We start from the raw sequence: 22,634 nt of genomic DNA, 5'->3' as shown, positions 1-22,634 counted from the left end.
TGCAGGTGTCTTTTTTATAAAACGACTTCATTTCCTTTGGGAAGATACTGAGCAGTGGGATTGCTGGATTTAATGGTAGGTCTATGTTTATTTCTTTGAGGAATCGCCATACTCTTTTCCATAGAGGTCATACTAATTTGCAATCCCAACAGCAGTGCAGTGTTCCTTTCTCTCTGCATTCATGCCAGCATCTATTGTTATTTGATGTTTTAATAGTGGCCATTCTGATAAGGGTAAGGTGGTATGTCATTGTAGGTATAATTCCCGTTTTCTTGAAAATTAGTGATATTGAGCATATTTTCATCTGTTTGTTGGCCATTTGTCTATCTCTTTTAGAAAAGAATTCTGTTTGTGTCTTTTGCCCACTTTTGATGGAGTTGTTTGTTTTTTCCTTGCTGGTTTGTCTGAGTTCTTTGTAGATTCTGAACATCTGTCCTTTCTTGGATGTAGAGTTTGTGAATATTGTCTCCCATTCTGTAGATTGTCTGTTTACTCTGTTGCTTATTTCCTTTGCCGTGCAGAAGCTTTTTAATTTAATTATCCCACTTTAAAATTTTTTTGTTGCTATATTTGTCTTTGAGCAATGTCTGAAAGAGTTTTTAGGTATACCCTGCTCTGCTGAGGCAGCCAGGCAAGCAGTACCAGAGAGGGCTGGCAGGCAGGGTGCTCAGACTCTGAGCACCTTTGGTCTACTACAGGCTTTTAAGAGGAAAGGTGTAAGCTCCACTTTCTGTGGAAGCCTTAGTGTAGTGGACGTGCCAACAGACGTGAAGCAGCCGCTCCTGAGAGTCTTGGCTCAGTCATCCCTTGGCACACCCATGCCAACTCAAGTGGGACCTTGTACCTCGCAGTAGTGGGGGGGGAGGGGAGGAGGAGAAGAAAAGTCTGAATGGAGGAGAGCTGGCACTCCGGTCCGCTTTGTCTTTCTCCCCAGAAGGCAGCCCACCTGAAATGTCTAAGCTCTGGGATCAAATAGTTCCCCCGGTACCCACTGGCTACTGTGGCCATTGCAGTCTGGGGAGACATTGAGAAATATTTGTGTGGGACCAATGACACGAAAACTGAAGGGCTGAAGCACCCTGGGGAGGACAAAGGCACTCCATGGGTGGCGATGCAGCATGGCACCTGCCAGCTCAACTTCAGTGTGTGGTGACTGGGAGTGACCCTTGAAGGCTGGCTGTCCGGCACTTTGTCTTCAAGAAGCTCCCAGTTTACTCGCAGCAGTAGCTTTTGGGGTTGTAAGGATATAGAAGTTCTCCAGCAGCTCAAGAGCCTGCTGACTACCAGAGGTGTGAGGGAATGAGAAACAAAACCTCCACCTACCCTTTCCACAGGACTCCAAGTTTCTTGGGGGTTGATCTCTGCTGATATCTTGTTCCTTCTTGTTCTGCTTTGTAACTTCTTCCGGTGGATCTCCAGTAGATTCTGGCACTTTTCACTCTGAATTACACCTGAGCTATGTTTTTTTCATCTAAAACTTTTACTTATTTCTGGGACAATCTGGTGACCGATGTCTCTGGTCAGTTATCTTGGCCTACCCTCCTCAGAATTACTTTCTTAATAGGAAGTCCATTGTGCTGTTTGGCCTCTAAGAGGTCACATAAGATTTACCTTTGTGAATTTACTATAGTTGGGGTTTGCTAATCAATACTGTTAACTCAGAAAATTGACCTTGTCAGTTCAATGAGAAGGGATGCTAATCCCTAGTTGGAGTTTATATAACCGACTTTGCAAAAAAACTAATCAATGAACCAGAATGCCAGTTGATTAATTTGCAAACCAGAAATATAGTGGTCAAGAGGGCTGGACAAAGGTATCAGGCTATTCTGTGTTTAAATAGATGTATGAAGTTCAGATTACATTCCGAAATGTTGTGGTCTCAAAATCAGTGACATGGGATTCAGTAGTATGAAAGGGTCTCTAAATATGCAGCCACTTTTCCTCCTGACTCAGGTGGACATGGCTGATCAGTCATGGCACTCCTCCCCACTGCGTTCACACTCGGCCTACCTAGCCTTTCAACACGGCCCTAAAGATCATCCTCTATGATTCATTAGGATTTGTCAGGTAACATGAAACCTATTTGCCTTTCAGGTGGGGTGATAATAATGTGTAATGGTATCATATTTTATTCGCCATATGCATCTGTCTCTGTAGTAGCAAATCACTTGGTGCTAGGAACTAGATGAGGCATTTCTTTTGAGTTATCCCTTCTTTGGGGCTGTGTCTGAGTTTCCCTCTTGGAAAACTCCTGCATTTTCTTTGTTCCAGTGTTCCATGCTGACCAGACATTCCCTTAAGATTTTTTTCCATACAAATATTACATATGAAGAGATACTAATGTCACCAATGGCTATTTCCAAATTTTTCTTTTGTCTGGAGTGATTTTTAATTTTTACCACATGGTTTTTCATAAATTTCATAATTTATCTATCTTAGAAACTATACTTGATTTCACCCTTTAATTCCCACAACTATATTCAGTTTTTATTAAGGTTATTATTAGGTTATTAAGTATAAAATGCCCGATTTTCTTAAGTACTAAGTTTGACAGTTGATATCTCTGACATTTCACTTTGACACTTTCTGTTTTATTTTTATTTTAAAGGTAAATTCTTAGTCTTTCAAATGCATGTTTTGGTTTGTGATTATCTTTCAATTTTTTTTTAGAGCAATTTTTGTGAAACTGCGGATAAGTCAAAAACTCATGTTATTTTCAAATGTGAGTTCTGTTGTGGAAGCATTGCAGTGCAGACAGCTTGAAATATCAGTGAAGTGTTTGGGAAGGATGTGGCTAATGAACACAGTACATAGATAGTTTGAGAAGTTCCATTCTGGTGATTTTAATCTTGAAAATAAGCCATGTTGGTGACTTGAAACCAAGGTTGATAATGATGAACTGAAAGCTGTAGTGGAAGCTAATCCATCTCAACCTACGCATGAATTAGTGGCAAGGTTTGACATTACTATTCCAACAATATTGGACTATTTGAAACAAATCGGCAAATTAAGGAAGCTAGATAGATGGGTACTGCATGAATTAAAAGAGTATCACAAAAGAAATTGTCTCAAAGCTTGCCTTTCTTTGCTGTCATGACTAAAAGCCCAACCATTTCTATGCCATATTGTTATGTGTGATGAAAAATGGATTCTTTCTGACAATCGCAAGCATTCAGCACAATGGTTGGATAAAGATGAAGTACCAAAACACAATCCAAAACCAAATATTCATTTAAAAAAAGCTAAGGATGTCTGTTTGGTGGTCCAGTGCTGGTATTATTCACTACAGCTTCATCAAACCTTGTCAATCCATTACAGTGGATGTCTACTGCAACCAATTGAATTAAATGATGAGGATGCTTGCGATTAAGCAGCTGAGATTGGTCAATAGAGACAGGCTAATCCTCTTAGCCTGGACCACATGTCACACAACCAACTAGTTTTAACTTTAGGAAAACCTGGAATAAAGCACCAATTCTGCTACAGCATAGTACTGGGATCCTAGCCAAGATATTTAACCTCTTTGTCTGTCACTTTCTTGCTTTGTAAAACAGGAAAATAATAGTAGCTTCTCCATTGGGTGTTTTATGATCAAATGGAGCAGCATCAGGTTACGGAAATCATAAATGTTTACTCTTTTATTACCAATGTTAATTAAAATTAATAAATACTATAACAAATATTCTAGTATACATTCAATAATCTGACCTAATGAAAATCATATCATCACCATGCATGTCCAAAAGCTTCATATGGGTAGTTGGAGATATTGCTGTGCAGAGACATAATTTTGAATTGTAGCTCTAAATCTATCAATTCAATCAAGTCACATGACTAATCTGAGCCTCATTTCCTCATCTGGAAAGTGAGAAGAATGATACCTCCCCAAGGTGTTGGGAAAATAAAATAAATTATTAATATTGGTTTTATTGAATTATGGCCTTTTTTCCTGCAAACTAAAGATGATTTTGCTTTTTAAATTGTACCTAGTTAAATTAATATATAAGTACCTACAAAATTTCCTTGATTTTATATCTTGTCCTGTAAAATAAAAAATATTTACTATCTGGCCCTTTAAGGAAAAATTTGCAGTCCCAGGTCAAGGGGTTAGCATTTAAAGAATGTTTATTGAATGCATGGATAATAGGGAATGACAGAAAAGAATTTGATATACATACAGCAGCTCAAGTAGTTCACTTGACCTGGTGGTAATGTTTTCTAGCTGTGAGAAAGGCATTTCAATGTTTTTTAATAAATGGGTTTTGTTCTTTCAATGATCCCTGTCAGGGGGTAGGGCTTGGACTTAAATGTAATTCTTTCAAGAATTTTGTGTACCTTACTGCTTGAGAAAAAAATAGTATTTGCCTTCTAAGAGTTTGGGAAAAGTAGTGGTCTCAGCCTGCTTTCTGTTAAGTTGAAGCTTGAGCCTCTTTTTAGTAGTGGCCTTGGCGATTGAAAGGAAACACTGTTAACACAAAGTGAGTAGAGAATGCTCCAAGGTTACTGGGGTGGTTCCCTCTGATCTTTTCACCTACTCCTGAGACCATGCATGTTTCGTGTTTCCTGGCACACTTGTGAGCTTTCTGTGAAGGGAGAGGAGAGATTTCTACATTGATCTCTCTGTCATTTATCCACAAGGAGAAGAATGATGTTCGCAGGTATTATTGTACCAGAAAATCATAATTCAGTGGCTCATTTGACAGTAAACAGCATCATTTAATATACAGTCAGCATATACTTTCCTATGGTAGTTAGATATTTTAGAAATATAAGGAAGTTGTAATTATTTGTTTTTAAGTTGAATCATATTTCAGTTAAGTATCTTTATGTCCACTGATCTGCCTCTAGTCAGTTAAACAGAATGTGGATTTTATAGCATTGCATAAATCTCTGCCACTTAACTTTCAATAAAATATAAATTTTGGTATAGAAAGAAGCATCAATTCTTTCTGAATAATTGGGGAAAATATTGCTACCACATTATGTTCCTATAGTACTTTATATGTACTTCTTTTTCAGAAGTTACACTGAATTGTTTTGTTTTATTCAGAGGATTGTTTTCCTTAGAAGAAAACACTTAAGTGCAGGCACAATGCCTTATTTATTTTTATGTTCCCTAGCACCTAAATGCAGTCAGTAAATATCTACTAAATGAACTAATAAATGCACACATGGAGACACATGCACACACATGCACACATGTTCCTTGAGGGCAATGACGTGATCTTATGTATCTTTTTATCTTCATTCCAATCTGAAGACTATATGTGTGTGTGTATACATGTACATATGTATAAATAACGTATCAAGGTAATAGGTTTTATCCAGTTTTGTCTTAAAAGAGCAGTTATAAACAAATATCTCATAGTTACTTTGACACAATAGTTCTTCTACCTGAATTTTCTTTCTCTCTGACTTTTTAATCATTCTGTTGCCTTATTTAGTCATTCACTCACTCATTTATTTTTAAAACATTTCTTTCTCGCAACTCCAAGAATGATCATCAGTTATTGTCCAGAGCAGAATGATTTGATTTTTTTAACCTTTCAAATAGTCATCTCATCTTTCTTTTGTGAGTGGGTTGATGACTATATTGTGAAATTGTTTCTGCCTCTCTTAAGCATATTGCATTCTTTAATTGAGTCATGCTTCCATTGTAGCCTAGAGGTCTGAGTTGATCATATATTCCTATTACCATGGCAATATCCCACAGCTGGAGTTTATAAATATTAACATACAGAATGTACAGAATACAGAATATTAACATATAGAACGTACATGAGCTGTCAGAGGCAGTCCAGGGTGGGATTGGTAAGATCAGAGCCTTTTCTCTGACTTTAATCAGATCGGAGCTAAAAAAAAAAAAAAAATTGCTATCTGTTACTACTCAGAGATTTGCTTCATTTTGCCAAAGGTATAAGAGAAGTCTTAACAAATTTTAGCAGTTATATTAATGAAACATATTAATCACTAGATGTATAAAATTACCCACAAAAAATTTGCATACAAATAAAAATGTTGAAAGAACCTAGTGAATGAACCTAGATTAATCCCTATGATCTTAAACATTATATTTTCTTAAAACAATATTTAAAATCTTCATGGCCATATTAAAACAAAAATGGGTGTGACCAGAGGTAAAGGGAATTGTTCTTCTTTTATCTTTTTTACAGGTTCTCCTAATTTTGCCCTAATCAATTAAAATATACATTGCTAATTAAAAAGCAGTATGTCATCTAATAATTGCTTTTCCTAATAATAAATGCAAGGAAAGGCTCTGTAGTATTCCTGATCCTAAGGAGAGGACTTTATATGCAGATCGCAGTGTTTATGCAGTTATTTTTAGGAGATTGGTGCTTTTTTATGTTTTTTATTTAAATCTCAACCACAGGGCTACAGTCCATGTGGGAGCAGTAAGGACGAAAATTAAAACAAAAGTGAAATATGAAAATAAAACTAGACAATCAAAATATATAATGTGATTCTCAACTAGGTGCAGTTCTGCCTTTGAGGGTATTCAGAAATATATGGGGACAATTTTGGTTTCCACAATGGTTGAGGGGTGAGGGATACTGTTGGCATTGTGTGGACAGAGCCAGAGAAACTAAACATCCTGCAACCCTTGGGATGGCCTCACACAAGAAGTTATTCTGACCATGGTGTCAGTAGTCCTTACCTCTCCCCTCGTGTGACACTTAGGTAGACATGAACCTTAGGTGTGAAACTATTAGAATTCTAGAGGAAAACATTGGAAATACTCTTCTAGACATTAGCCTAAGCAAAGAATTTATGAAGAAGACTCCAAAGGCAATCACAGTATCAACAAAAATAAATAAATGGGACCTGATCAAATTAAAAAGCTTCTGCACAGCCAAAGAAACTGTCAAGAGAGCAATATTATTTTTTATATGTAGTGTTATTTAAGACTCCTGAAATATTCTGTACTTCTAATAATTAAATATCAGTATTTAAGATATCTATGGAAGTTTTTTTTGGTTTTTTTTTAGATATTGCTATCTATCATTCCATTTGGGAAGAATTAGATGCCAAAACTATATTGGTTTAGCAAGCAGTTAGCTGTATTTTTTAATTAAATTTACCTTTATATAGTTATAATTTCATTGCATGACTACATTAAAAAATTTGCTATTAAATCATATTTCATGTTTGAAACTCATAGAAAATGCAAAGTTACCAACGTGTCTGCGGAAATACTATTTTAAAGGTTAAAAAATAGAGATATGCTTACAGGGTTCTTATTTTCTGTGTGAGTAAATTGAAATGATTAAGTATTCTCTGAAGTAGAGTAAAGAACTACAGCAGCGATCCCCAACCTTTTTGGCACCAGGAACTAGTTTCTTGAAAGGCAGTTTTTCCATGGACTAGGGTAAGGACATGGGGGAGGGGGTGTGCGCAGAGCTCAGACTGTAATGTGCAGCCCAGTTCCTAACAGGCCATGGTGATGCACAGCCCAGTTCCTCATGGGCCATGCACTGGTACTGGCCGTGGCCCAGGGATTGGGGACCACAGAACTACAGTAATCAAATAGCAATTGCTTGTTCAAACCAACTTTGCCTGGTATTTTGGAAGCAATAAAGATTTCACATGAAGGCATTTTTTCAGTGACTGAAATTTATTCCTTTAATTCCCAGAACGTTCTTGTTTCTCTGCCATTTTTATGGAAATATTTCTGAATTATATGTCACCCTTCCCTGCCTTCTCAAAATTGGCTATGCAGCTGAGTGAACCAAAGGGCATGAGAAGCCACTATAATCAACACAACATAGTTCTGTAAGCTTACATTTTGCTAGAAGATTTAAGGGTAGGTTGCATGAAGAGGGGGGAACCATAAATTTAAATTAAAATCACATGTATATTTGCATCAGGATGCAAAATTCATGTAAACCTTTAAAGTACAATAAGGTTATGGAGGCTGAGCACAGGCCATGAGATCACGTCCCTTCCGTAAGAGGTACTTCATGGAGAAACAGTATTGCTCTATGTTAACAATGTTTAATATTTTAATAGAGCAGTGCCCTTGGGGTTATTCCCCAGTGTGACTGTATTACTTTAGAGTATGCTCTTTTGGCAATTTTGTTGACCACCTTCCTGCCAAACCTCAAAGAGAAATCAACTCTTACTTTAGTCAATATTTTGCGGTATATAAGTTTTCAGTGCTTCTAATTTGTAATATCTGAAAATTTCTGGAAGTTAGTAGTGGAACATAGGCAATAATTCAACCTTTAAATTAGTGAACTTTATTTTACACACAGAATAAATATCCATATTCTTAAGAAAGGTATCAAGGTTACCTACATTCTGTTCCTATAAGAAAAAAATGCAACAGAATTTTCTCCTCCTACTTAGAGAACTTTTCTGTTTCCTTCTGAGTTTCTCTCTAAATTCTTATAGGTTTAGGCTTCTGGAAATGCAGCTGTGGATAAGCAGGAAGTTACTGTATTGCTCTTTTGCAACATTCTTTATATAATCTTTTGTTTATTATCTAAAAGGGACCAATGGTAGAGGTATTCCAAAAAAGATAGCATAAGTCATTTATACGAAAACTATAAATTATATATGAATTGTTTATATTTAGTAAGTTTGAATGTAAATATAAACATTTCTCTAGAGTATACCTTTTGAATAATATTCTATATAGGCTACTATTGTCAATACTTTTTATTTTTTTAAGTTCACAAATTAAGATGAGAAAATAAGATCCAAGAGAATAATAGTAGCAAGTAAAATATACTTAGAATATTGTATTATATATGATAAAAGTTTCATTCATTAATTTCCATGCATTTAGGTTAAAACATTGACTCTCTGAGTCCTCCTCATCATCCTTATTATAATATGTGTATCTACCTTGTTCAGATATGGAAATTCATTAAGTAAAAATCTTGTTGAAGTATTATAAAATTGACTTTGATTATCTCTGGGATGGTCAGAACTTTCATCTTATTAGTAATTGAAGAGGTTTCCTCTCATCCTGTTTTTATCATAGCCTGACTGTACTTGAAGTTTTTACCAAATGTTTTGCCATTTCCATAATAATGGATCTCATTAAAGCTTTTATGAAATCACTCTTTAGAGGTGTGGATACAATGAAGAGTGACTGAAATAGAATGAGTCCCCAATTATTATTGGTAATTGCTGAGTGCTGAGATGGGCTTTTGACTACTTTACTTTCTGAGCTCTTTCTGTCAGGATTTTCTGTTAAAATTGCCAATGTGGATTTCTCTATTCTTTATGGTAGTCATTAGCATGCCATTTTAAGTGCTAAAGAATTCTGTAAATTTTTTCAAAGAAATAAAGAATATTTATTCATTTCCAGAAGCAAAGAAAAATTGTTGAGTGTGTAGACATAAAAGACTCTAATGTGGTCTTTAAATTTCTAGAATGACAGGATTCCAGTTTGTAAAAGATGTACTCATCAGCTACCAGTATTCAAGAATTTAAGAGAAATAGTTAGGCAAATATACTGGTGTGATGATAATATAGGAAGGGATCAAGGTAGGCCAGCCTTTGGACTTTGAAAGGAGCTGAAACAAAAAAATACAATTCATTCTAAAGTTCTGGAAGCAGGTACACTACTAGAAAAATGTGAAAATTACCTAAAATCAAGATAGAGTGGAATTATACTACTCAGTATCCTATAATTTGGTGTTTCCAATCTTTCCAAATTTTGCAATTACCTCTATATAAATGATTTTGGATACTGTGCAATAAATTCTGCACAGTTAATTCTGTATCCACATTCTATTTCCTCTACTGTATTAATTTTTCCATAATTTTCTTATATTTCTTTGTCCTAACTTAAGACTGGACAGAGAAACATGAAGCTGTGATAAAGAAAGGAACTCATTCAAACAGTGGCAAAAAGGACGTGTTCCTTTTTTTAGTTACTCATTAGCAGATGAAAACTGGAATAGCAGAAATGAAATCTGTACTATGAAAATATTAGAAAACAAATTAAACTGGGAAAAAATAGTAGCAGCAGTCATAACAGATAGAGGTTCACTATCTTAGTATATAAAGAGCACATTTAAACCAATAAGGAGGAAATAATAAAAGGATATGATGATAGATACAGGGACAAAGAACACAAAAAGCCAGTGACCCAAAGAGGAAATACACATGTCCAAGAAATATTGCAATTTTTTTCTAAGTATTTGTCAAATGCAGGCAAATTTAAACATTGATATGGGCCTGTAAGAGGCCAAACAAGTATCAAAGTAAACAAAAATGTGCTTTTGAGTTTTACGTAATGGTACTTATCACACATGACTACTGGAAGAATAAATTGGTTTTACTGTCTAGACAGCAAATGAGTCTTAAGAATGTTTATAAACTTTGTCCCAGTCTATTATCTTATGCTAAAAAAATTCTGTGATTCTTTCTTTAAAATTAAAATATATGTGGTTAAAGATTTCTTTATGATACTACTTGATAATAGAGAAAACTTGAAAACAGCATAAATATTCATTATAAGGGAATGGTTATGCAAATGCTGATACATCCATATAATGCACCCTGTAATATTATGTGTGTGAAGAATGTTTAATGTCAGATAAAATTCTTTTGTTGTAATTCTAACTAATGTATAGTAGATTCAACATTGTATATGTGATTAGGAACTATACATGTGTTTTTCAAAAATATCTTTATATTTTCCCATGATTTCAAAATCTACTATAGTGAAATTACATAATGAAAAAAGAAATAATGAAAATTATTTGAAATAATGAAATCAAATAATAAAATTATTTGAAATAATGAAATAATGAAAAAAGAAATAATGAAAAAAGAAAAAGTGAAATGAACAAACAATTGAAAAGACACAGAGAGAGAAAGCCCAAACCAGTAAAAGTCATTTGTTATGGCACTTTGGCTACATGCGTATCCCTAAACTTTATGAACCTACCCTGATTCCCAAACTACTTTTCTTCTTATTATTTATTTCTATTTTTAAGACACTTTTTATGTTAAGAAGAAAAAATAAATTTGAATTAAATTCAGTTTTAAATTTGTTTTTCTAATGATGAGTGTTAATAACAGCAAATAATCCAAGAGACATTTCTATTTGCCTTTTTAATGCATTATAAAACTTAATTTCGGAATTTGGTTAGATATTTGATTTTGTTACTATTGCTTTGTTTAAGCCTGATAGTGATAGGATGTCTAAGATAGAATAAACAATAACAAGAACAGGGCATTTTGTTTAAAGATATATTTGATGGAATTTTCTTTTGATAGTGAAGATCAGCAAGCTTTGAATGGTACTTTGGAGATATAATAAATTGCATTCTGTCCCTTCTACATCACAGCAGTCCATCTTGCTAACTGTATCATCCAAATATAATAAAAACTAAATATTTTATAAAGCATCATTAGTTGTCTGGGCGTGATGGCTCACGCCTGTAATCCTAGCACTCTGGGAGGCTGAGGCGGGAGGATTGTTCAAGGTTAGGAGTTTGAGACCAGCCTGAGCAAGAGAACTCGTCTCTACTAAAAATAGAAATAAATTAATTGGCAAACTAAAAATATATAAAAAAAATTAGCTGGGCATGGTAGTGCATGCCTGTCATCCCAGCTACTAGGGAGACTGGAGCAGAAGGATTCCTTGAGCCCAGGAGTTTGAGGTTGCTATGAGCTAGGCTGATGCCAGGGCATTCTAGCTTGGGCAACAGAATGAGACTGTGTCTCAAAAAAAAAGAAAAAAAAAAGATATTAGTCATTAAAGAAATGCAAATTATTTAATTTCATTAACCTATAATGATCTTATCAGGTGGGTTAAATTTATTCTATAATCTGCAGTTAACAATACCCATAGGTGGTGATTTTTCTAAGACTACGTAGCATTTTAATATTTTAGTTGAAATTTAAATATAAGAAATCTGTATTTGAAGTCAGGTTATGCATTTATTTATATGTTTATTAAAAAAAAAAAACTTGTTCTTCATAATATTGAACTATACATTAGAGCTTAGTTTTATAGTTAGCCACACTTGAAATTCATATTTTCTGATAAAAAGTATCTCTATCAACAAAATACCTTATCTGTTATTATTTGGAATTTAAACAAATGCTTTCCTATACTTCTAACCAAGGTGTTTTATACTTAGGTATTCAACCTGCATTTATGTACAAGATAGAGGTGGTAATGATTAAGAGGAATACTGAACAAATCAGTAAGGAATGATTGAGTTAGCATAGTTGACATTCTTAGAATTTAAACTTGAGACAGCAGATTGGTTTCATGTTTGTTGTTTATTGTTATTATTGCTTATCTCTAACAACTCCCTGTATCACCTGTCAGAAGTAGAAAAACATAATTGGCCTAAGTGATTTTAGAATGAGGATTAGAATCATGGAAGAAGAAGACCAGGAGAAGCTTGGAGGGATATTACTGATTATGGAGTCAACTTAGGGGATAATATAAACTACTAGACTAAAGATGAGTTGCTGCATCTCTTAGTCAGGTCCCAGCTTTAGAGGCATTTATTTTACCTGAGGACTAACCTTACAGGGACAAGTTCTGTTACTCTAGAATTCGAAGTCTTTTAAATTAGCAATAAAAATGCAAATATCATATAGAGACAGTGTTGTAGTTTAAAGGAGAAATAATTCCAATCTACATTCAATTGATCTATTTTGTTTCTTTATTTTCAGTTGGAAAAAAGAACAAACTTTATCCTTTTCTTTAAAATGAACTGATAAATTTTGATGTCATGAATTTTTAATATCTCATCCAAAAACTTAATTATGGACTAGATTGCGCAATATTGTGCTAGATTTCCTTCCTCCTTAGACTTTCAAGTAGGAAGGAAAGAAAAATACAATTTGTGATTACTCAAATAAATTGAAAGTGACCTTTTATGGGGAAATTACCTACTAAAAATGTTTGCAAATTTTCGTAATTTGAATTCTACCAGCAATAGAAGTTAATGCAAAGGTTCAGTACCCTAGTTCCAAAATGGTTCATAGAAATAGCAAAAGGTTCAACAAAGAATTAATGCTATCAAAAAGGCATTGTTAAATTATCTATTCTTATATGAGAATTTTACTATACTTTAGGGGAATTCAGGAAAACAAATGATTTATGGTGAATTTAGTCTATATAATCAATAAAGATGAAATGATGTTTGTTCCTGCACATACTCTTTACAAAACCTTCTAACTAAGCCACTTAGAGATATTGTAATGCTTCAAAATGAATTAACTCTCCAGGAGGACAGTATGTAATCACCTTCAGAACACAATATGAATTGTGCTAAGCAAGGTCTGGTTACAATTACATTCACAAGGCTACAAGAGAGGCTGCTTGTCTAGAACTATGTAAAAGTTCAAGGTTATTACTTCACCACACATATTAGTTCAAATGTCTGTTCTAAGGATTTTCACTGTACCCTTTCAGTATCTAACAAGCTCTTCATCCATTTCAAATGAAATCCACCCCACTATTTAAACATGCTAGGAATTTGGTAACTACTTAAATAGTAGTTAGTAATTAATCCAGTCCAGGTTGAAAGTCAAGTTCTGACAGTGATGATGGGCTTTTGGCTCTGTCAGAATTCTGTGTCCTGTTGCAGGTAATGAGGGAAACAGGAAAATATTTTCAGAAGAAAAGCACTTGGAGGACCATAGGTCTTGTTCACCAGTGTTTGTAATGTATGCCACCAACCCTGAAAACTGTACCTGCAAGTAATTAAACAAATGAAGTGCTATGCATTCTGTGTGCGTGTGTATATGTGTGTGTGTGTGTATATATATATATATGTATGTATATATATCTTTATATATACAAAGATCAACAAAACATTTTTAGCAGATACCAGTTTTGCTATTTCTCAGAGAATGTAATTTATCTAATGGGAATGATGGAGAATTAGATGTCCTGTGACATCTCCTGACAGTACTGCCATTCTGGGATGCAAGTAGCTTTACAGGAGGAATTCTTTCTGATCTGTCTGATGACTTTTGGATTGGTTTTGCTCTAGAACATTTAAATTCATGACCCTGTGAGCCTCCACAAATTTTGGGGTAGAATTGTTATTTTGTTAAGAATCATGGGTGCACTAAAATCAGTTTATGACTATACAGATTCTATTTTTTTCTCCTTCAAGTTAGTAGCAATTGAAAAAATTTTCAACTTATAATAAGCTAAGAGATATGAAGAAACATGAAATTACTAAAAATAAAAGGTTCTAAATATTGTCATGTAAATTCGTGTTTAAATTTGTTGAACTCTTTCAAGTTATTTGGCATCTAGTGAGAGAGTTGAAGACTTTGTAATTTTGCAACATCGTGTCAATATTAGGCATAACTTGGATGTGGTCTAGAAGCTACTTAACCACTCATTTAGTTTTAAAAAAGCTTTACAAAGACCACAACTCCCCAGTCATTAAGTTAGGTTAGGCAGTGACTTCCTTGCAAAGAGTACATATGGGAAAGAGGAGAGAAAAGGAAGAAACTTTATGTTGAAGAAACCTAAAAAAATACCTCAGCCAGGTAATTCAGATGAACATCAACAGTGAGGAATCATGTTGATAACATAAGTCTGTGACAGGATATGGTCAAAAAGATGCTTTATTTCCATGGTCCTCCTCCCCAAAACTTTTAAGCCCGTGCTAATCATTAAAAAATCATCAGACAAATCCCAATAAAGGGGCATTTTTTAAAATATCTCTGGAAAACAGTCAAGGTCATCAAAAACAATGAGTAACTGAGAAACTGTCAGAGCCAAGAGGAAAGTAAGGAGACATAATGGCTGAAACTAATGTAATACCCTGCATAGGATGCCAGAGCAGAAAAGGACTTTAGTTTTTCTTAGGTAAAAACTAAGAAAATGCTGAATAAAATATGAACTTTTGATAATTAAGAAAAGGCCTTACACAATGTAACAAAGTATGAATGTGAACACAAATCTATTATCCTTACTTAGATAAAGGCAGACTGGCTAAATTTTTCTCAGTGTTGCTAGAGTTCAGATTAAATTGCCAGGTGATAACATCAACTATTCTTATAAAGGTGAGTAATGTTGGGGAGGAAATGGCTTAAGAACAAGCTTAAAACTTTATAAATACTAGCATTCAGAAACAGATAAATATCAAAAGCATGATAGATTATTGTAGTAGATTATAAAAATTAAGCCTAAATCTTCAAAGAGCTAGTAACTTATGCTTGAAAAGGAAACTGCCTAGTATTTCAGAGCAGAACACTTTTTATTTTAGTAAGCCTGTTTGATTAACTATATCGATTTTATAAGAAATAGCAATCACATTATACCATATTAAAACACACAGGCCCAGCGCGGTGGCTCACGCCTGTAATCCTAGTACTCTAGGAGGCCAAGGTAGGAGGATCACTCAAGGTCAGGAGTTTGAAACCAGCCTGAGCAAGAGTGAGACCCCGTCTCTACTAAAAATAGAAAGAAATTAATTGGCAAACTAAACTATATAGAAAAAATTAGCTGGGCATGGTGGTCCATGCCTGTAGTCCCAGCTACTCGGGAGGCTGAGGCAGAAGGATTGATTGAGCCCAGGAGTTTGAGGTTGCTATGAACTAGGCTGATGCTATGGCACTCTAGCCTGGGCAACAGAGTGAGATTCTGTCTCAAAAAAAATAAAATAAAAAAATAAAAAGAAAAGAAAAGAAAACACAGATTCACAGAGACACATGCACACACACACACACACACACACACACACACACACACACACACACACACACTTCCAAAATAGAAGTGTTGTATAGGTACAAATGAAAGTACTTGTTACTGGTTTTTTGATGCTATTTCATCTACCAAACAGGATAGAAAATTTGTAGTAGAATAGAAACTTAATCATTTTTAGCAGTAGTACAGATATCTAACATTTAGTTAATTGTTTTTAACGAAAAATGTTTAACGTGAGGATTTCTTTTCTATGTGAAAGCTTAAGAAAAGAATAGTTGGGCTTACACCTGATTTATTTTAAGTGTACAATTATTTTTAAAAACCCCTTCTGATTTAATTGATTTGCAGTAAAATTAACTATGCACTAGATGCATATTTTGTTTTGAACAAAGCAATTTCTAAGTTTTAAAATCTACAAAGTTCTAAGAAAATTTTATAGTATAGATAACCAAGAGCAATGTGCATTATAGCATTGCATCTTTATGATTTTAGCATAAAATATGGATGAGTTTCTTGAAAAATCTCTGCATTTGATTTCTTTACACTTTTGCTATTTTTATTTTCCTAGGCCCTTTCTGTTAATATATAAGAGAAACCCATCGATCTATTCTTTTCATAATACTAGCCTTGAGGGACAGCGTGAGCTGTTTGCATCTATTAATCAAAGTAAACTAAGAGAGTTTATTTTAACAAATATACAATGATAGATACTTTCTTCAAACCAGGTATCTTCCTTAAGTACTAAAAGGTATACACTCTATACATTGAATTAATAGCAGCATATTTCTGTCTTTCTGTTCCAGTGCACTGACAGACAGAACTCTCCAGTCACATCACCAGGATCCTCTCCCCTTGCCCAGAGAAGAAAGCCACAGCCGGACGCTCTCCAGATCCCACATCTAAGCCTGCCACCAGTACCTCCTCGCCTGGATCTAATTCAGAAAGGCATAGTTCGATCTCCCTGTGGCAGCCCAACTGGTTCACCAAAGGTAAATCAATTTTATTAGAAATACGGATAATAATTTTATTCGACAATTATTGATTGCTCAGGTTCTTTGAAATTCCATTACTCATGTTTTTTGTGCTCTTAATTGTTTATGAACAACTTTAATGGGTTTCTCATTGTGTTTATGGTGAGCCCATGATCATATTCCTTGCTTTATTATTATAAAAGTTACATATATTGAAGAGAGACAGCATATCTGTGTGGCTCCCTGATTTGCTAAAATAAATAGAGTAAGAATAGTTATTCTGAAAAGTGGATTTAAAATGTCATTATATGCATTAAAATAATTTGCATGCTGTTACTAAATGATATTTTACACTCATTTTTATGGTGCCATGACAAGAAAAATGTGATGGGAGTAAATTTGCATAAGAGCTTAAAGTGTGATAAATTATCACCCATGCTTCAAGGTGACTCAGAAGAGGGAATTATATGTACTTTATATACCTGAAGGAATTAATTACAGTGGATTACAACATTTGCAGAGTAATTATATTACTATTTGATATTAAAGGAATAATTCTAACTCTTTAAATTTAAGTCTACACTTTTAGTCTGTGTGAATTTTTTTCTAAATTTGATAATTAGGACATATTTCCCTTTATTAAAAATATCATATTTAAAAATTACTTTTATTCAGTAATATGTTTTATAGTTTAAAATTTACTGGAAGCACAATGTTTTTAGTAATATTTGATTTTCCTACATTATAGTTAACTTACTTGTAAGATCATTTGAAGACTCATTAGAATGTTACTTAGAATTATATAAACACAAAAGATTCCTTTTTTATATTTTCTAATATTAAAATCATTCATCAGATAAACTATGTGAATAAAATCCAAAGCCAAGACAGATACACATTTAATTCAGGAGTATATCTATACCTTTATGTTTCCATGTAAGAATCAGACTGATTCTTTTTCATTTTAAGAATTCAAGAGAAAAGAAATTCTATAAATAATACTGCTCTGTTATTTGTGTTTTTTCACTACTGTGGTACTAACTGTTAAGATAGAGAACCAGAGCAAATTTACCCATATCATTTACTCTTATATTGCAGTGATAGAAGCAAAAATAATTTTTAAAAAAGCTTTTAATCTTACAGAAACATTATAAATCAAATTGCTCCCTAAAGAAACTAAGACAATTGCACCAACTTTGATAGATTTGTCCTATGTCTCCTAAATTATAGAAATGTATAAATAAATTAATTATTGACATTATTTTAATGTTAATCAAAGTCATAATATAATTTTGATCTTGTACTTTTTCTATTTAATTTCTATACTATAACATTGGCATTTACATATTTATTTCTACAAAAAATCTTAATGAAATGTATTTATGTGAGTTTTTCATTACTTTTGAAAATTTCATTAACTAGTGATAAAAAGAAATTTATTAAAAGATTGCATAGGAATCTAATAAAGCTTTATTATGGCGTAGAACATAGAAGCATTAATATACTAGTCTGGAAGTCATTTCAGTGCATGGTACAACTTTTAAGGATTATTATTTTTTCTTTTTGTGTTTCTTTAGTCTTCTCCCTGCATGGTGAGAAAACAAGATAAACCACTTCCAGCACCACCTCCTCCCTTAAGAGATCCTCCTCCCCCTCCGCCTGAAAGACCTCCCCCGATCCCACCTGACAACAGACTGAGTCGACACTTCCATCCTATGGAAAGTGTGCCTTCCAGAGACCAGCCAATGCCTCTTGAAGCCTGGTGCCCTCGGGATGTGTTTGGGACTAATCAGTTGGTGGGATGTCGACTCCTAGGGGATGGCTCTCCAAAGCCTGGAATCACAGCAAGTTCAAATGTAAATGGGAGGCACAGTAGAATGGGCTCTGATCCAGTGCTTCTGCGGAAACACAGACGCCATGATTTGCCTCTAGAAGGAGCAAAGGTAAGAAGTATGCAAAGCAGAAGCTAAAGAATCCGCTCACAAACTCTTCTGATAGTAGGTAACATGCAAGATTGGGCAGGTTTTATTGTTGTTGTTTTGTTTTTTGCATCTTCCTTGCAGGTCTTTAGTTATCTCTAAGTTATAAATAATCAGAAGCTCATTAAAACTTGAACTCGAAAGAAGTCAGGAAGAAGGTTCTAAGTAATGATTTAATTTTAATGTCAAAACACTAGATAATTTGCCAGAGATTTATTTCACCTTCCTTATTTCATTTGCCAAAAATTTACCCTATTAATAACTTGGTGGTGGTATAATCAGTACTGTCTATTTTTAAAACTCTCCTAGTTCTATCCAATTAAAAATTATATAATTATACATGTCTTAAATCAGTTGTTGGAATTAGTTGTTGTTGCCTAGGACAGTATACTTTAGGCAGCCAGGTAAAATGAACTTCTCACACACTTGAAAACACCAAACCTAGTTCACTCTTACAAAGAATGCTCTTCCCTGGTTAAACTGAGAAATCTCACACTTGTTGATTTCTAACTTGAAGGATGTTACCACTGTCATTTATATGTCCAGGAAAGAGTTTATGTGTACAGGGACCTGAAGAGACATCAGCGCAAATCATTGAGTTTAGAACTCTTGGTAGTGCTTGGCAGAGATGTACTGTAATATTTTCCAGTATTTGCTTCCATGATTTTTTGGCTCTAAGATCAGATCATCACCATCTTTCCTCTACTGAAGGAGGCTTTGGCACCTTTGAAGATTGTCATATTAAAGTGATTCCCATCTCTATAGATCTTAAAGTGTTATTTAGGGGAGTTGTCTATTCCTTCAAAATAATGATTCAAAGTTGGTGAGTTAACCTTATAAACATATTCAGGGAATGAGGAAGAAATGTGAGATGTACTCAAGTCCTCTGTGTGTGCGTGTGTGTGTGTGTGTGTGTGTTCACACAGGTATGGTGATAATGAAAACTTTGTAGAGCAATATTTAACGTCATGCAATTTTAGGGTAGACAGAATATTAAGGGTCAAAACTCTTCTAGTGCAGCATTCAAAACAAAGTGACTCACCTTAGTACTTTCAGTCTCATGTATTATAAATCTGAAGATCTGTAATTTCATTAAGATCATCTAAATATGATGTAAACATAAGAGAAAGCACGTATATGCAATTTTATAATGTTCTCTGAAATGGAGAGCTTATCTGCAAAAAATTTTTTACAACTCTTTTTTTAGTGATTTCTTTTTCATATGTAATCACACTTGTCTTGGGGAAAATGTTAGAACAAGCTCTACTGTGAACTGTCTGGTAAATTTATTCTCTGAATAAACTTCAAAAATACTTAAAATATAATAATTATCATTACCAATGAGGACCTCTCATTTCAGATTTTATGTTATATAGTTTTAGCACTAATATAAATTTGCCCTCCTAAGCCCTAAAAACACTAGCTATTAATTTTTATGGGATATTATAGTTTCAAACATTGGGGGTCACATATTATTAGGTTGTAGGTATGAGATTTTTTTATTAAGTATATGGGTATGAAATGTCAATAATGAGTTCAGTTATGAAAATTCCTTCAAATGTCTCTATGTGAACTTTCATGTTTGATACAGATCAATATACAAGAGAACACTGAGTTGATTACAACATTTATCTCTTACTGAAAGTTGGATTTTAATCTTGTTTAATTTTATACAAATCATACTCATTAAGATGTTTAATGTCTAATCTCATATATTGTGAGTATTAATATTAAAGTGTTTACACTCTCAAAGATAATTTCATGTTACAGCTAACATTGGTATTTCAACCAAAGGTAGAAATCTTAGGTAGAATCTAATATTTCTAATCTTAGGTTCTACTTAGTGTGTAGTTTTGTTTCATGGTGTCTTATCATAGGAACAAAGGATGTGAAGATTTAGATATTTCGAGGCTGATTTATTGTTTTCACAAAACCCATCAATCCCTCTAAATATACTCTTTTGTCAACTAGTAATTGCCATTTAGGTTTAATCATTTTCTTTAGAGGTGATGCTTCAAATTAAATATCATCTTCGGGTTTTAGAGATAAGGAAACTTAGATAAGTACTATAAATTTAAATAAAAATGTACATATGGAATGCCAAAAGGGGAATTTATAAATCTAAACACCCTGCAAATGGATGAGTCATTGTTTGTCCTCTGTTCTTGAGCCAGATCCCATCATCCATAAGAATGATCTGCCCTTTTTCTTCATATCATAACTAGATAGATGGTAAGGGATATGAAAATAAATTAAATTAAATAAATATAAATTAAATAAATAATAAATCTCTAATTACTTCATTTGCTAATAGTCCAGAGCTCTGAGGGAAACAATCTTCTAAATCATAGTTAAAATGAAGTATAAGAATTTTCTGTGGCATTCATTTATACCATTTTCTCTTTCCCGCCCACCTAGCATAATCAAATGTTAGCTTAGGTAATACTTTAATTTTAATATTAACCTATAAGCTGAGAATTATTAGGTATATTTATCTTGTTTTATTGATAAGATTTCTTTCCTATAGCACTGTTTCTATTCTCTGAAATTCTTAGATTCTAGCCACATTATAAAGCTGTTTTTAATAAATATCTTGTTGGCTAGATATTTATTGTTTTGGTTATCTCAGATAAAAATATTTGCACCAAAATATTAGAAACTTGAAATTTATCTACTTATTTCTAGATATTCACTTTGTACCCAGCTGTCAATATTTGTTCCCCTTGAGAGATTAAAAATACCTCTATGTGTTATGTGATAAAAACTATCTTTAGTCATGTTAATTACAATGATATTGTTCTAAAATGACTCTGTGTATAGTAATATTTTGAAGATATTGCTAAATAAACACATCAAATGATCCCCCTTCTTGAGACTGTGACTTTTTGCACTCTTAGTGGAGAAGCACATGTTTATGTGAATGACCTTAAACTTTCTGTACATTTCAGGGGCTTTCTTTCAAAAAAACAGTATACATTGGTTTCATTTGCAGTCTAATGTTGAAGAACAAAATATACGAATATTTTTGGGATAGTGTATGGTATTTGTGTAGGAATGGGACAAGGTTTGTGTTTAGGGTTTTTAAAAAATTTATACAAGTTTTTTAAAATTGTGCTAAGATTTTCACATTATTTTGTTTTCTCTGTTATTTCAAGGGTCCCTTCAATTTTTAGACAATATCTGAATCATATGAAAACATTTCAGACTTCCAGATTAGAATTAGATGATACCTTATACAACCCAGATTATACCTCCTCTGCAAATTTAAACTTCCACTAATATATTCTTATTCCTTCAGCCTAATTCAGCTATATATGTGAGTACCTAGGATGTTGAAGACACTGGGGAACACAAAGATGAGTAAAACACAGGCTAGTGAAGATGAGACAGGTATGTGATTAACTAAGAGATAAGGCATATGAGAAGCATCCAGAAAATATGTGGGATCCCCAGGAAGAAAAAAAAAATTCTGAGATGTAGTATACAAAAACGACTAAAAAAAGCTTCATGCAAGAGGTTCACTGGCTATAGACATTAAAAGATTGGCAGCTGTTATTTTTGTAGGCATGACAGAAAGGAATAGCATGGAGGTGGGACAATGTATATAGTGATATATGTAGTCACTTTGGGATGGTGTATAGGGCATATAGGCAGTTGATATAAGACTGATAATGTAGATTGAAATCAATTATGGAGTTTCGAATTCTACACCAAGTTATAATTTAGTAGGCAGGATAGAGCTTTTAAAGTTTTTTTGTTTTTGTTTTGGCAGAAGAATGATAGGATCAGAATGGTGCATTGAAAAAATGTAAGTTGGTAGCATTTTCAATGGAATTGTGATAGATTTGGGACAGTGAGCTAGGAAGGCAGAGGACAAAAATATATTTCTTAGTTGAGAAGTTGATGATGTTTCAGTGTGAATTGCTTCAGTTGATACTGTCAGTCTATACATTTAAAGAACTTTAGTTTTCTACCATTTGCAAACAGGTTTTTTAGATTTCTAGA

General features: G+C 33.6%; 1 protein-coding gene across 3 annotated transcripts in view; it reads left to right on the top strand.

The window, feature by feature from the left end:
* The window catches only part of CBLB (Cbl proto-oncogene B), a 191,579-nt gene that overhangs the window by 134,250 nt on the left and 34,695 nt on the right, over positions 1-22,634 (top strand). For all 3 annotated transcript variants that reach the window (XM_012777172.2, XM_012777173.2, XM_012777174.3), the window contains exons 11-12: positions 16,483-16,668; positions 18,228-18,593. In XM_012777172.2, the coding sequence (XP_012632626.1) occupies positions 16,483-16,668; positions 18,228-18,593 (552 nt within the window). The remainder of the gene's footprint in view (positions 1-16,482; positions 16,669-18,227; positions 18,594-22,634) is intronic.

The sequence above is a fragment of the Microcebus murinus genome, chromosome 1 (assembly GCF_040939455.1).
Source record: "Microcebus murinus isolate Inina chromosome 1, M.murinus_Inina_mat1.0, whole genome shotgun sequence".
In the NCBI taxonomy this organism is placed as follows: domain Eukaryota; kingdom Metazoa; phylum Chordata; class Mammalia; order Primates; family Cheirogaleidae; genus Microcebus; species Microcebus murinus.
Note: the sequence above shows the minus strand (reverse complement) of the source record. Positions and strands in the feature narration are given on the sequence as shown.